Below are 15,257 nucleotides of genomic sequence, written 5' to 3' on the forward strand. Positions count from 1 at the left end.
AATGTGTGAAAAGTTTGTTTTCCTTCATGTTTTATTCATGTGAAAGTGAAAAAGAAAAGGGATTGGCAAATGAAAATATAACAACCATGTAACAATACAATCCAGGTATTTGTTCAGTATAATTGCCTACCTGTATGGTAACTTTTGTTTCAGACTAATTCTTCTAACAATATTGATTTTATGAATGCTGGTTTAAATTAAACTTTTTTTTCTCTTACATTTCCTATGAAAAGTTAAACATAGGACTGTATATTTCTTTTATTTATTTTGCCTTATTACATAGTTGTATTGTTCTGATATTTTTTGTGTTAAGACAATATTAGCTTATATTTGAAGCAGGATAAAATAATGATAAAACCACAGACAAATGAAGATGTTCATTTGGGGTGGTAGGGGTGATGGATGGTACAATGGCCAGAACTGTGACTTGCCTTAAAAACTTTACAAGTTGTTTTAGAAAATTATGTGGGGGTTGTCTTATTCTTCTAACAGAAAACAATCACCTCTGTAGAAGATACATGTAAAAATGTATACTAATCTTTTGAACTAATACATTAATTTCATATCCAAATGTATCAAGCACTTTTAGTACCGTATTGTAGCAGTAATAATACAAACAAATTGAGCTGGTTACTGGTAGTGGTAGCAATGTTATTTATATTCAATATATTATATTTTTATAACTGCTACCAAAGGAGTTTGATGTTTTATCAGTAAGGTACCATACAATCAGTCATCTTATCTGTACTATATATATATATATATATATATATATATATATATATATATATATATATATATATATATATATATATATATATATATATATATATATATTGCTTTATGTATGGATGAATATGGTTTCAAATAATAAAAAAATGCAGTTTCCAGTTTGATATATGTCAAAATAAAGCATCTCATAATTGAATGGAGGTGATCTTATGTTTACATACAGAAAATATATTTCCTACTCTTAGAATCTCTTTTCTTATATAATGAAATAAGTTCATATTTTTTGCAGCATATATTCTTTGTATGTGATGTCCTTGTTTCAAGTCATTGCCTCTTTCTGTTGTATTGGAACTGGAAATTTAAAATGAAATTGGAGATTTGACATACTTGTCACAGACAACTAGTGACAATACTTGCTGGCTATTGCATAATCATGCATGCCATACCTTGATAAGAATTCTGTATAATTTGACTATTTACCTTACTTCTTGTTATATATATATATATATATATATATATATATATATATATATATATATATATATATATATATATATATATATAATTCAACTGCCACTGTGAACTGCAGATTAACAGTAAAGTTTAATTACATAGGGTTGAGTGAATAAACAGAATCCTCATCTCAGTAATGTACTCTCTTTCTCTCTTCAATAAAGAAATGAAAGTATGGCCTCTAGGTGCTATTATCTGCACTTTGCTCAAACCTTATGAGGTTTTTACTGCTACAAAAAGCAGAATTTGCACTGCACTCTAAAATAATAAATATGCTCTAAAATGATAATTGTATAGAATTTGTTATATTTAATTTGTTTTGTGCTTCTTGCAGGCCAGCTCTCTTCCAAATGTTAATACCCTGACATCAGGTGATGTAATTTAATTCGAATGATATTTGAAATAAGACACCCAAACATGCCATAAAGTGGTATAGCCTCTTGTTGCTAGGGTCAGGGGAGTAGTCCCATTGTAAAAAATTGTTGTGTCATAATGCCATCTGTTGTCATAATGAGGCATTATTTTATGCTTACCTCCTTGATTCTAACCTGCAATGTGCTTGAAGCTACATTATAGGCATGATTTTGGAAGGTGCAATTTGTGAAACTTGTGATATAGCAAGTTTATAAATGTAATGTTAAAACTTGTAATAACTGACAAACTATAGAATTAATTCAGTTGTTTTTAAATTGCAAGATACAAGGATGCAGAGTGAAAGTAGATCTAGGTACTTTCAAGCAGCCATTTACAGCTTGCATCAATGAAGAATAGAAAATTCATGACTAGAATTATGAATGTAGCACTTGCTAGCAGCTATTGACAATATTGCAGAAGGAAAGTAGCACTTGCAAAGTGCCACGTACAATCTGCATCAATGAAGAATGCAGTATACATTTATAGAATTATTTAAGTAGCAATTGCAAGGAGCCATTTACAATGGATCATCAAGGAAGATTAGAAAATACATGCATAGAATTATGGCGGTGATCCCCTTCCATACTTTTCGAGGGGAGAATTTTATTCTTAATTAAGCATTTGTTTATACAGCAGCCATACAGACTATTAGGGGCATGGTAAACTCTGATTAAATAGTAAAACTGTCACAAACTGAGAATTTCCATTAACGAGTAGTTACAACGTAGAAGCTCAAATTGACCCCAGATTTAGCGTCATTTGCACGTGTTGCTAACATGTTATTTGAATCCTGAGCATGATACGCACTTGAGGCTGCTTAGTGTTTTAGGGATCATTTGCTGAGATAACACGATTGTGTGGTCTGAACTTAACTGAGTAACAATTGATGCCGATACAAGGATGCCAGTCGTCGACTGTTAAAGGTTGGGTCACTTAAGTGACATCAGTGAAAAAATTTAAAATTTACTTATACAACAGGACTGTATCATGCACAACAAATATGGTTGATCTAGCTCTGAAATACAAAGAATTATATCTAGCAGTATCTGAGACAGCTAACACGTGACTTGTTGCATTGTTTCTACTGCAGACTGAGAGGTGGAACAGCCGCCAGAATATAATCAAATTTCATATCTACTCTGAAACATTTATTGAGAATGTCACTTGATGGGTCCAATGTTGAGAATTTTGATTTCAGGAAGGCATTTAAGAAATTGTCTGGGGAAAAAATGTGGCCGATACTGATGAAGTTTCAGTGACATTGTTCACAAAGACTAAGCAGTACCTTGTATTACAAGTTATAAAGAAAGTTTCTTATTCATTCTTCTTTTTCATATGCTATGCATTGAACATCACGTGTATATAATGGTATTGTTATATTTATTATTAATTAATCTTGTGCTTTGGAAAGTAATAAAAGCATTTAAAAATTACTTTATTGTCAAGTTTATATAGATCTAAAATAGGGACGATATAATATTACGCATATATTTTAAAATAATAGAACAAGAACAAACTTAAAGACCTAATAATGTTCAAATGTTTGCACAGTGGGCTGAAAATCTGCCGGGTGTGAAGCACGCTTGGCTGGTCCGTTGATGCACAAAGACTCATTTTAGTATCCACGTCCACGAATTAGGGTAGTACCAATATTAACGGTGACGGGTCAGAAAGGTCCAGTACCAAAACGGCCTGGGTTAAAAAGACTCAGTCCAGACGGGCCAGTAACGGGCCAGAGAGGCGCAGTACCAAAACGATCCGGATTAAAAAGGCCCGGTCCAGAAAGGCCAATAACGGGTCAGAAAGGACCTAGACGGAAAAGGCCCGGGTTAAAAAGGACCGTTTACAAGAATGATTAAGGATAATAATAATAATAATAATAATAATAATAAAAGATATTTAAGATATTTAAAAGATATTTAAATATTTATGTTGCATATATAAACAAGTAAAACTATAGTTGATTAATTTCTCATACAATTCAAGGTGGTTATTCAAGAGATGCTGCTGACAATTAGTAACACTATTTTGTTCATGATGAGCGTTTATCGAGGCAAATTTTGTATTAACTAAATAAATCCTTAATCGTTTACAACAGGTTCCAGTGACCATAAGTGTATCCGATCAAGACCAAGATGAGCCAGAAGACCCGCCTTTTTTGAAGTTAAGTGTAAGTGTTTAAAATTCATAAGGCGATACGAGGATTTTTGTTTGTAAGGCAATGAATTAAACCAGTCAGTTTTCGACTGCCTTAATATTTATATTTCCAGAAGTCACAATTTGCCGTTTTACATATGATGAAACTAAATGAAAAATCATTATCTGGTGCGAAGAAAAATTGAAAATGTAATTTTTTTTATTGTTTCATTTATTTCATAGATCCATAGTATAGGCAATTTGTCTACTGATATTCCGGTGGCCGAGTTGACGGAAATTGAAATGGATCCATATGGGGCGATTACGATTCCCGACATCACCGATGCAGACACTTCTTTCGATATAAGTGACAGAAACATTGATCCAGTGAATATTATTGAAGAAGAGTACGTATACACAAGTAATAATAGTAATATTTGCAAAGAGTCTGAGACACGTTATTATAAACATGATTTTGAACTCCTTGGTAATCATATACAAACATAAAACATGTGCAACCGCAATACTTCCGTTCATCATAAATGCTTAAAATTTGTATGATTGCTTGCATAACATTGTTTATTTCAGGTCAGTGCACGATGTTTTGACTGAGACGATAGTCGAATACCGTGGTATAACGTATTCAATCCTAGAGGGATCTTCACAGAAACATACCAGACCAGACTATTGGTGTCCAGACTTGGATATTTATATGGGGTAAAGGTGTGTGAAAATGTGTCGATATTAACAGTATTTACATCATTTATTGTAAACGTAGACAAATACATATGATTTATTTTCAATTCTGACAATTCAATTTCTTCAAAATCCTGGACAAACATGTTTATTTATATCGACAAACAAATTCCACATGATAATTTCGATTTAGTTTGTTACTATGGATGTGAACTTGTGTACATCAGGTTAGATTACTGCAGTATTTAGATTGAATTTATCCTTATTTAGAATCAAAATACATACTTCTCGAATGTCCCCTAATTGATTGTATAATTTATAACACTGAATACTGTTGTTTCTAGGAAATTAATCACATATCAATTACAAATGACATGTATATATCAAATGCGTAGTAAAATACATCTTTCTCGACCTTAATTTGTTACAATAAAATTGGTGTGTGTGTGTGTGTGTTATCAAATCTTTAATTGTATTAAATTTCCTCATTGGCCAAGACTGTTCAAGGACATACATAATGCATTTCTGTTCTTGCAGCGAGATAACGTAAATTCTACTTTGTGGCGTTGCATTTCTAGAAGTGTCAACATGAAGTGCAAAGTGACAATACGCCAGCAAGGGAACTTATTTGTTCAAAGCTATGCTCAGCACACGCACACCGCTATCCATGACATTCAACTAAAGCCACAGGTGTACGCCAAGGTAAATTTTTGTCAGCATAGCATGTTAAATTGTCAGCTAATTGTACCTTTTGTACATAATCAACGCAATATAAGTATTATAAGAACAAAAATTACATGTAACTATAATTATTTAAATATTCAATCCTAACACAGTGGTGATACTAAAGGCAATATTCGTTAAATGTTTTTTTAATATGCTTTTCATAATTTTAGTGGATTCCGTGGTAAAGGCAATAAATTTTCATACATGTTTAGTGCTTAATTATACGCTTATGATTACCTCCTTTGACATAACAAGATTTTCTCCTTATCAAAGGTGAGACGTGCTGCTAGAGAGCAGATATTCACACTAGACGTTGAAGATTGCAGAAGACGCTATTCTGGAGAGTTCTGGACCAGATACAGTCTCTCTCCTAAAGAAGACGCTTTTGAAAAGAGTTGCCAATAGAACCAGAGCGAAACTACGTCCAGAAAAGACAAGAACGTTGGACTTTGTAGTTTATATAGAAATCAGACAAATCTACAGTTCGATATTAATTGACTATAAAATTTAAACTAATTTATTTTTTCTTTTTTATAATGTTTGCTCATTATTCTTAATATCTGCTCTCAATTATACTTTGAAGTTAAAATATATTATATATAGTTTGTAGTTAAATATTGATAGTTTAAAGTGTGAATATTTTAAGACATGAATGATATTGACAACAATTATATATTTGTTCTGAATTTTACAGTTGAATGAGGACTTCATCAACGCTCCTGACTTCTTGGTGGCAGACATCAGAATGGATAGATAGCGACACTTCTTGCTGGCAACTGAATATCTGTTAGGAGTTTTGCGAGAAGCAAAACGGTGGTATATGGATGGAACATTTAAGGTAAATCATTATGTTGTATTCATTATTGTATGCTGTTCGACTGCCAGCTATTGCTGAGCTGCAGATATTGTCTGTTTTAAATTTATAATAGCACGCAATAATAACCTTCATGTCCAATTGTTTAATAAATGTGATTATAACTTCCAGGTCGTTGGTGAGCCTTTCCGACAACAGGGTCAACTCATGTCCATCCATGCTTTCATCGAAAGAAATGGCGCACAGCATGTGTTCGGTTTAATGAGCCGGAAGACGAAGTCAGACTATCAGGCTGTAAGCCATTATGTTAAAGCTTTCTTTCTCTCTGCCTGTTACAAAAATTACTGACATTTCCAGCATGTTTATTGGATAGATATAGGATAGATAGAAGAAACAGTAACAAAATGAATACACCATGTGATGAGACTATGTCGTGATATCTCAAAAATGAAACATATGTCTCTTGAATGTTGTACAGTGTTTCCAGCATTTGTATTTCTTTCCAAGAATTAAATGATGAGTCATTTTTGAATGTTAGGTAAATGACGTTATGTAATCGCTGTGGAATTGATTATGGTAACAGCACTACGAATACTGACCTCATTTCGATTCTTTGGATTACAGGTGTTTCGTTCTCTGCAGTCAAGGTTGGGACATGTATCATTAGAAGGATTCGTACTGGACTTCGAAAAAGGTAAGCTGTTTACTAATAACATTAATGTATATTTGAAATTGAACATTACTCAACAACGCTAACAGTGCATGTCTGGAAAAATTAATGACATCGTGCAATATCATGAGGACACCGTATTACCTTTCACATGGAATTGCTTCATACACAAACAATATCATATCGGGAATTTTATTTGCATATGCATATTTTCAGCTGCATTGCTCACCATCAGAGAGGCCTTTCCCGGCGTCGAACTTAAGGGCTGTGCCTTCCACTGGTCCCAGGCCGTGTGGCGATACGTGCAGTCTGTTGGATTGGCTGAAACGTACAATGCGACGAGAAGGCCTTCACTCCTTCGTTCGTCAAGTGCTGGCCCTTCAGTTCCTGCCCAGCGCGCACATACATCAAGCCGTGGAGATGCTGCAAATGAAGGCTACAACAAATGCTACACGGACCCTTATCGGGTACCTTCGCAGGCAGTGGATGGATAATCCAGTGTTTCCAGTTGAGGCCTGGTTTGTATACCGCCAGAAAGTACGAACAAACAACGACGTTGAAGGTAAGCACAGCAAAAATAAAGCATATCAGTATAAAGACATTAGTCTGTTAATATGCATGACATAATTATCCGTATCATATTAATATGTATACATGTTGATATATAAAAACGTATTACGTATACAATTCAATTGTTCGTTATCTGTTTTACATTTTCAGGCATGCACCATCGTATAAATTCAAGGGCAGTACACATGTTACTAGGCTTCTCCCAGTTAGTGCCACTACTGCGGAGGGAGGCCGATCTCATGCGCTTGGCCGTCCAGTGTAACTACCTAGGACGTGAGAGACGAAGCTACAGATTTGAAAAATCATTAAATACACTTTGGAACCAGTACATGCAGCACGAGATAAAAACCTCTAAGTTTTTGAGCTCCGTCGGCGAGCTGTATTGTCTCAGAGTGTAAGTATAAATAATCACGTAATTGAGTCGCAATTAAACTGACCTTGAGTTAAATTTATCGAGTTGTGAGTATTAAAATCGTTAAGTCTTTATTCTGCCAAAAGACATGATTAAACTACGTCGTTGAAGAAATGTGACCTGATAATTGCGATTTGCAATGCTAGTCGCATGAGGATAAAAATCTAACAACCCACACTTTTAAATGATATTGAGAAAAAATTAAAAAAAGTAAATGCAAATGTCGTCATTTGAGATTTGTGAAGTCATGTGACTATTAATACAAATGACGAGTACTGGGTCACGTTTCATCTACGCCATAGTGTCACCCGATTAACGACATAATGATTATAATACTTGCCATTTCTGAGGAAATAAATAATTTTCCTATCGATTTCATGCCGATATGAGTCGATATAACAAAGTTTAAATTTCTAGGCCCACTGGTAAGCGACTACCATACCACATATGTTCATGGTTAAGCTCCTTTTGTTACAAGACAAGATTCATATTATTTGCGTTTGTTTCATTAATCCTGTAATAGGAGGTTAGAAATATTTTTTTTGTACATTGAAATGACTTTATATCCCATTTAGGAATACAATCAAACTAGCTTCGTGTGATACATTTTGTGGTTTTGTGCATCATCATCGTTTCTGACTGATATTTTTTGGAGAGACTGGCAAGAGAACATTTTTAGATTTAGAAAATGCATGTTTTATAATCTAAAATGTTCTTTAATTCCCTTCAGTAATGGTCATATGTAAGCATTGAAAAAGTTGTTTCATCTTGGAAAACCCCGGGAAATGACATGGAAATTTATCTTTAGAAAAGCTGAATAACCGTGAACAACATTACTATATCCCTCTGTTATTCTAGAATTGAATCCTATATTGTCATATTAACATCGGCAGCCACTGTAGTGCAAATTTGTTAAGTTTTTAAGTGATTATCTACGTATGCATGTTTTTATAGTTCGATGATTATTTATTGCTGTTATTGTAGAATTATTTAATATATGTTGCTGTTAAATTTATTTGACAGCCATTATGAGCAATATTGTTGTAGCATTTGATATTAGATATTATTATTCATTTATTATCGATAATGATTGATATTATTGACATATTAATAAATCTGAAATGGCATTAGCGTTTGTCTTTTTTGTACTTGTACTAGTTAGATATGATATGTTTTCTTCTTTGTCTCTTTCTAACCTATCATACAAATTTATGTTGTTATGTATAAATAACCTCTTAAATCTTTTCCAATTGTGACTTGACTTTCATTGCAACCACAACGCAATAACGGTGCCTACTTGGCACAGAATATAACAAATGTCTATTGAAAGCATAAAATATAATCAACGCAGATAAAATACGCATACACGTATTAACGATATTGAATGTATATGAAACAGGAAGAGTCAGTAGTCTTCGCAATTTAAAATATTCATCCATCCATCATAAATGAAATCGCCATTACTTAGTTACGGCATTAGCATGACAAAGTTGGCATACACAAACCACACGTGGGTACCACTAACTCGTATTCAGTCTTGATATGTTATAACAAAGATATTATTGATTCGCTTTACATACAGTGTTTTCTAAGACAATTATTATTTGCCTTATTTGTTCATTTTACATAGCACATGTAGTAGCGTGTCGCAATTATTTTCATGATCACTGGACGTACGATTGTGACATACGGCACAATGTTTCTCTACTGCACATATTTATAGACATTTACCAGTAAAACAAGGACTTTATATTTTACGTTTTAGTTACTTTTATTAGACACGATACTAGTAGCTGGTAATTAATATATAAATGGGCCTTTTTGGGTCCGGTTTTTTTCGGACCGGTCCTTTTAAGCACTGGTCCGTTTTGGCCGTGGGCCTTTTCGGTACCGGTCCGTTTTGACCCGTAACCACATTAACACTATGTTTGAACCAGACATTGAATGCGGTTTGCGGGATGAAGTTTAGGTTCTGACAATCGGCCAGTAAAATGTTAGTGTTACAGTCAAGATCGCCCAGCCCAAACTCATAAATATTAATACGTACTCCATCTCCCTGTCCATGTAGACCTACCGCCACTCCAGGTCCTCTAGTGCCGACCTAATTTTGATACTATGACTGGACGAAGTATTCATTTGAAGACGTATAGTGGGGATAAACCATTCAAATGTGAAGTTTGTGAGAAAACATTTAGTAGTAGTTGGATTTTGCAGCGTCACACGATGATACATGCTGTAGATAAACCATTCAAATGTGAAGTTTGCGATAAAATGTTCAAATGGTTTAGCCATTTGAAGGTCCATGTGATAACTCATACGGGAGATAAGCCATTCAAATGTGAAGTTTGTGATAAAATGTTTCCGCGCCTTGATCATTTGAAGGGCCACATGATGATTCATACTGGAGTTAAACCATTCAAATGTGAAGTTTGTGATAAAATGTTCAGGCTCCATAACGACTTGAAGGTCCACATGATGATTCATACTGGAGATAAGCCATTCAAATGTGAAATTTGTGACAAAATGTTTCCAATCAATAGTTATTTGAAGTCCCACATGAGGATGCATACTGGAGGTAAAACGGTCAAATGTGAAGTTTGTAATAAAATGTTCAGGAGCCTTAGCCATTTGAAGCGTCACATGATGATACATACTGGAGATAAGCCATTCAAATGTGAAGTTTGTGATAAAATGTTTAGGCGCCTTGAACATTTGAAGACTCACATGTTGATTCATACTGGAGACAAACCATTCAAATGTGAAGTTTGTGACAAAATATTTAGATTAAGTAGTTCTTTGAAGGTCCACATGAGGATACATACTGGAGATCAGCCTTTCAAATGTGAAGTTTGTGATCAAATGTTTAGGTGCCTTGAACATTTGAAGACCCACATGTTGATTCATACTGGAGACAAACCATTCAAATGTGAAGTTTGTGACAAAATGTTTGCACTAAGTAGTTATTTGAAGAGACACATGAGGATACATACAGGAGATAAATCATTCAAATGTGAAGTGTGTGATAAAATGTTCAGAGAGAGTTCTAGTTTGAAGACGCACATGAGGATACATACTGGAGATAAACCATCCAAATGAAAAATTTGTGGTAAAACGTGGTTAGAACCCCCATCCCTTGATTCAAGGACGGATACTCCAAATTTTCTTTGTAACAAGCTCCTGTACAGTACAGCAGGGTGGTCCTTTTCTTTCAACCCCAGTTTTGACGCATTTAAATATTTACCTTCACCATTTAAAAAATCTATTTCTTAGTGATATCTTTCATTACTTTGGAAACATTAGTTATTTTACTAAGGATCAGAAATGACAATGATATATTCGTACTCTTCTTAATGAGTTTTCATCAGACAAACCCTGCTTGTAACGATTGTATTGTATATCACCCATTTTGAAGCACCTCACAGACGTCTGTCTTTCCTGTGATACTACTGTACATAAGCTCCTGTGAAAATAAAATATTTCAGGGCAATATCAATAGCACATTAAATAAAGTTTATAGGTAAAATTGACATTACAAAAATTAAGCAATCCTTAAAGGTGTTCTTATTGTTATCATGATCTTCATTTTGGGACATAATTTGCTACAAAATCTGAAAAAATCAAACTGGAAAATCATGATCGTATCATGATAAAAATGCTTATTTGCAATTAGAAAGATTGGATTTAGTGTACAATTGTTTTCCAATACTTAATTTGCATTGGTAATATACAGAATCCCCAAAACCAGCTTTAAGACTGGTTTACATCCTTTAAAACTTTTGTCTCTAAAAGTGGAAATAATCAGAGACAAAAGATGTTACAGGAGACTAATTTTATTTATTGTAATTCTTAATTTGGTTCAAGAATTTTAAAAATATAAATATAGCACCCTTGGGTTCTAATTATTCAGCTGCTCATTGTGATATTAAAAATTAAAAAAAATGCTTTAAAAAATATTTGAAAGATGAATGTAGTGATGCATACTTCTGACTTATTAATTGTGCTGCTTTTTGCAATATGAATGTAGTTTAGTGAACTATCCATGATCAAAGAAAGAGACAGAGAGAGAAAATGCACCCAAACTGTATATTTTATTAAGTCATTGTAATTGTATAGACGTATCTTGGGTTGATGAGTGTGTTTTGGGATAGTCTTCAGCAAGTATCAACAAAAGAATAAATTCTATTGATCATACTTGATATTTATACAGCGTAGAATTTTGCATATCTCTGTCTTTTTATTTGGTTTTATTCTATTTTATTGCCCACATGTATCCTGGGTAGTTGAGGGTGTTTTGGGACAGTCTTATTGTTTTAGGGTAATCATAGGGTCTTTCATTTGGTGAAAAATATCAATATGGGAGAAAAAACCAATGCAGAAATTTACTGATCACTGTCCTTTTTAAGGTTTGATTCAATATAATTGTATACGTGTATCCTGGGTAGGTGAGTGTGTTTTCACACAGTCTTGAGCTAGCCCCATTACTTTCAGGGTGACCAAAAAATTAAACTTTTGGTTGTCTAATTCATGCATAATGTAAAGCGGGGAGGGTATGAATGTTTTCTGGTGGTGACTTTTGCTGTGTCTCACTTAATTTTGGTTTTTTGTTATCTACGGGTTGACCATCCTCGATGTTATTGCCCGGTTCGAGTAAATATGAAGCGGTGAAACTTATAGGTGAAGTAGATAGAGATCTGAGCAGATATATAGAAGGAAAATAGCTGATCTGTTTACTGACAGATTTAGTTCATCATAGGGTCAAGTGAACAATTGAAGTTAACGGCTTGTACAATTGGATAACCTGCTAGTCCCCAGTTTCTTCTGCTTCGACTGTAGCTGTTCAGAACCTTGGATCTCAGGATGATACTTTCCACCATCCATCTCTGGATACTCTCAGAATACGTTTAGAAATTAATACCAGGCAGGATTGCGCCACAGGATTATATGTCTCACTGCACTGCTCTCTATCCTTCTCAGTATACGTCTCACGGTAACATCATATCATTCGTCCCAGGAGCTATTTTCTCCCTTTTAAATAAATACAAATAGAGACAACCTAAATTTCCTGTTATTTATGATACAGGGGATTTCAAATTATTCTCCCTTATTATCAGATTTTTCTATCAGTGCTAGACAGATGCTAAGGCTGTCAATTGACTGCATATGTCGTATAATGACCCTAGTTAGTCAAATGGCTAATTCGTTACGCCTTGACCTTAATGCACCCTATGCAAGGCTTGGCGTTCTGAGCCAGCCTCAATTTACACAGCAAATAAATGGAATACATTATTACATCAATTACTATATAATTTCAGTCAATCACACTTACTCTTAATCATATGTGAAATCTTCTAAATTTGGTGAATTCACACGGATTCTCGTAATCATATTAACTAATGTAATGCATTAAATTCTTAGAACCTAATTCTTAATCATACGTGAAATCTTCTAAATTCGGTGAACATTAATGTATGACTGCCTATGCATAAACTCAAGAGTTATATTTCATAAAGCAAATTATTATACAAATGTAGGAAAAAGGATTCATGTTAATACAAGTAAATAAATTCGTCAAAGCAGTATATAAGGCATCAAAAAATTACATGGAATTGTCACACTACCTTTGCTTTCAGTGTTCCTCCTTCTGATCGCCAAAATTATTTTGTCGGTCCCTTTCGACAACAGTCCCATTTTACGAGGAATTTCTTGCAAATCCCCCAGAGCCTACTCTAATTTCTCTTCCAGAAAAGCTTAGACTGATTAAAATTTCGATGTAGGTGATATTGAAACCTATGAAATTTTGTGTGGGAAACACGCCACCTTATTTAACATAACCAATCATAATCAAATATCACTGCCACCCTTTTCTTCAGAGATGCCAAATTCGGGGTCAGCTTGACCTGGTAGTTTGAGTAACAGTGTTTCTGCGATTTCTCAATTTTGACAACTTTACAATGAAAATGAAGTTTACAGTGTCCATAATAGTCCGTTTTGCTGCTGTATAAACAAATGCTTAATTAGGAACCAAATTCTCCCTCTAAAGGACATCACCAAACATGGTCGTATGGCGATATGATACGCGCATGTCTCCATAGAGCTAATTAATGGTTCTCAACTAATGTATTCTTGTTAGATTGCCAGAAATTTGCCCCTTCACACATAAGTTGTTGGAAATAATCAAACATAAAATTTGCAGGACAGATTTGGGGTGGCAAACAAGTGTTAAAACATTGCCTAAACTTTTAGAACAGTTTTTGCTTTAATATTCTTCAAAGGAATAGGCTTTGGAAATCTTGAGGATGCACACATTATGGTCAAAAAGTTGCTTGACTTGGTGTTAAGTAAATAACCAACAGTCTGCCATTTTTCTGTTAAATAGCTTGTCAAATGGTCAAATGCAGGAATAAGTTGCAGATGTGCCTTACAATATTCTGATTGGGATTTCCTACCATATGACAAGTGTGAAGATCTATAGTACTTATAAACGTCACTTTTAATTTTTGGCAAATAAAAATTATTCAAGATCTTTTGATAAGTCTTATTGACACCAAAATGACCAGCTTAAGGAGTTTTATGGGTTAGACTATGCATTTCCAGTCTATATGACTTGGGAACAACAATTTGATTGCCCACTAACCACTCATCACCAGCAGGTACAAGCAGTGTCTACATTTTCTCATAATTAACCCATTTTTCACAAAGTAACGAACTGGTACATGTGTGGCTTTAATTTTTAAAACCCAGTCTTGTGTCTTCTCTGAGGAATAATAGTACTTGGGGGCCTATAACTCATATTAAAATGGCTTGCATGCTTATAAAGTAGCTGTTACTTTCTGCTCAGGTATCTTACAAATCTGCAGTCAGAAAATGGCCCATGGTTTCTATTATTCTGTGAGGAAATTAACTTATGAATCTCTCTCTCTCTCTCTCTCTCTGCTGGTGATTAAGACATATCAGTTATGGAATTTACCTTATCCATTGTTCCAAGGCACATACATTAGGGATAAGAGGCCAATTTTAAAATTTCATCTCAGATTCATAAATATAATAGTTTTGTAAAGGTCAAAGTATGAGAAATGATAAAATAGCAAATAAAATATAATCTTGTCATGGCATTTTGCTCATAGCAAGTGCAAACAACCTGTTTTTATTGCCCACAAAATAAATTTATCAAAAAGTGTGTATTTTTCTACAGTATATTTATTGAATACAGATCCAGTAATGGAATGTTTTTGTGGATTAATTCTTGAGACAGACACTAGGGAATATAACCTGACTGTTCTTGAGTCATAATTTACAAATGTATGTGGTACACAAAAGGTAATGTGTCTTGGCCAATCTAGAATTTAGTTTTAATTCCTCAGAATTTGCAATGATGAGTGTGTATGTCCAATCCAAAAGCCAGAATGTGTGAAAAGTTTGTTTTCCTTCATGTTTTATTCATGTGAAAGTGAAAAAGAAAAGGGATTGGCAAATGAAAATATAACAACCATGTAACAAGACAATCCAGGTATTTGTTCCGTATAATTGCCTACCTGTATGGTAACTTTTGTTTCAGACTAATTCTTCTAACAATA

The 15,257-nt window shown here is 34.0% G+C and overlaps 1 protein-coding gene across 1 annotated transcript; it reads left to right on the top strand.

Annotated features, from left to right (window-relative positions):
* The first annotated feature begins 3,446 nt into the window (after positions 1-3,446).
* Positions 3,447-8,750, top strand: LOC149784119 (uncharacterized). The gene is made up of 9 exons (XM_089933204.1): positions 3,447-3,829; positions 4,039-4,202; positions 4,384-4,518; positions 5,029-5,193; positions 5,491-6,055; positions 6,203-6,325; positions 6,656-6,725; positions 6,918-7,263; positions 7,422-8,750. Exons 5-8 carry the CDS (start codon positions 6,038-6,040, stop codon positions 7,193-7,195), a joined length of 489 nt encoding a protein of 162 aa, XP_089789330.1. The 5' UTR covers positions 3,447-3,829; positions 4,039-4,202; positions 4,384-4,518; positions 5,029-5,193; positions 5,491-6,037; the 3' UTR covers positions 7,196-7,263; positions 7,422-8,750.
* The last annotated feature ends 6,507 nt before the right edge of the window (positions 8,751-15,257 follow it).

The sequence above is a fragment of the Sinohyriopsis cumingii genome, chromosome 14 (assembly GCF_028554795.1).
Source record: "Sinohyriopsis cumingii isolate HCF-2022 chromosome 14, ASM2855479v2, whole genome shotgun sequence".
Taxonomy (NCBI): domain Eukaryota; kingdom Metazoa; phylum Mollusca; class Bivalvia; order Unionida; family Unionidae; genus Sinohyriopsis; species Sinohyriopsis cumingii.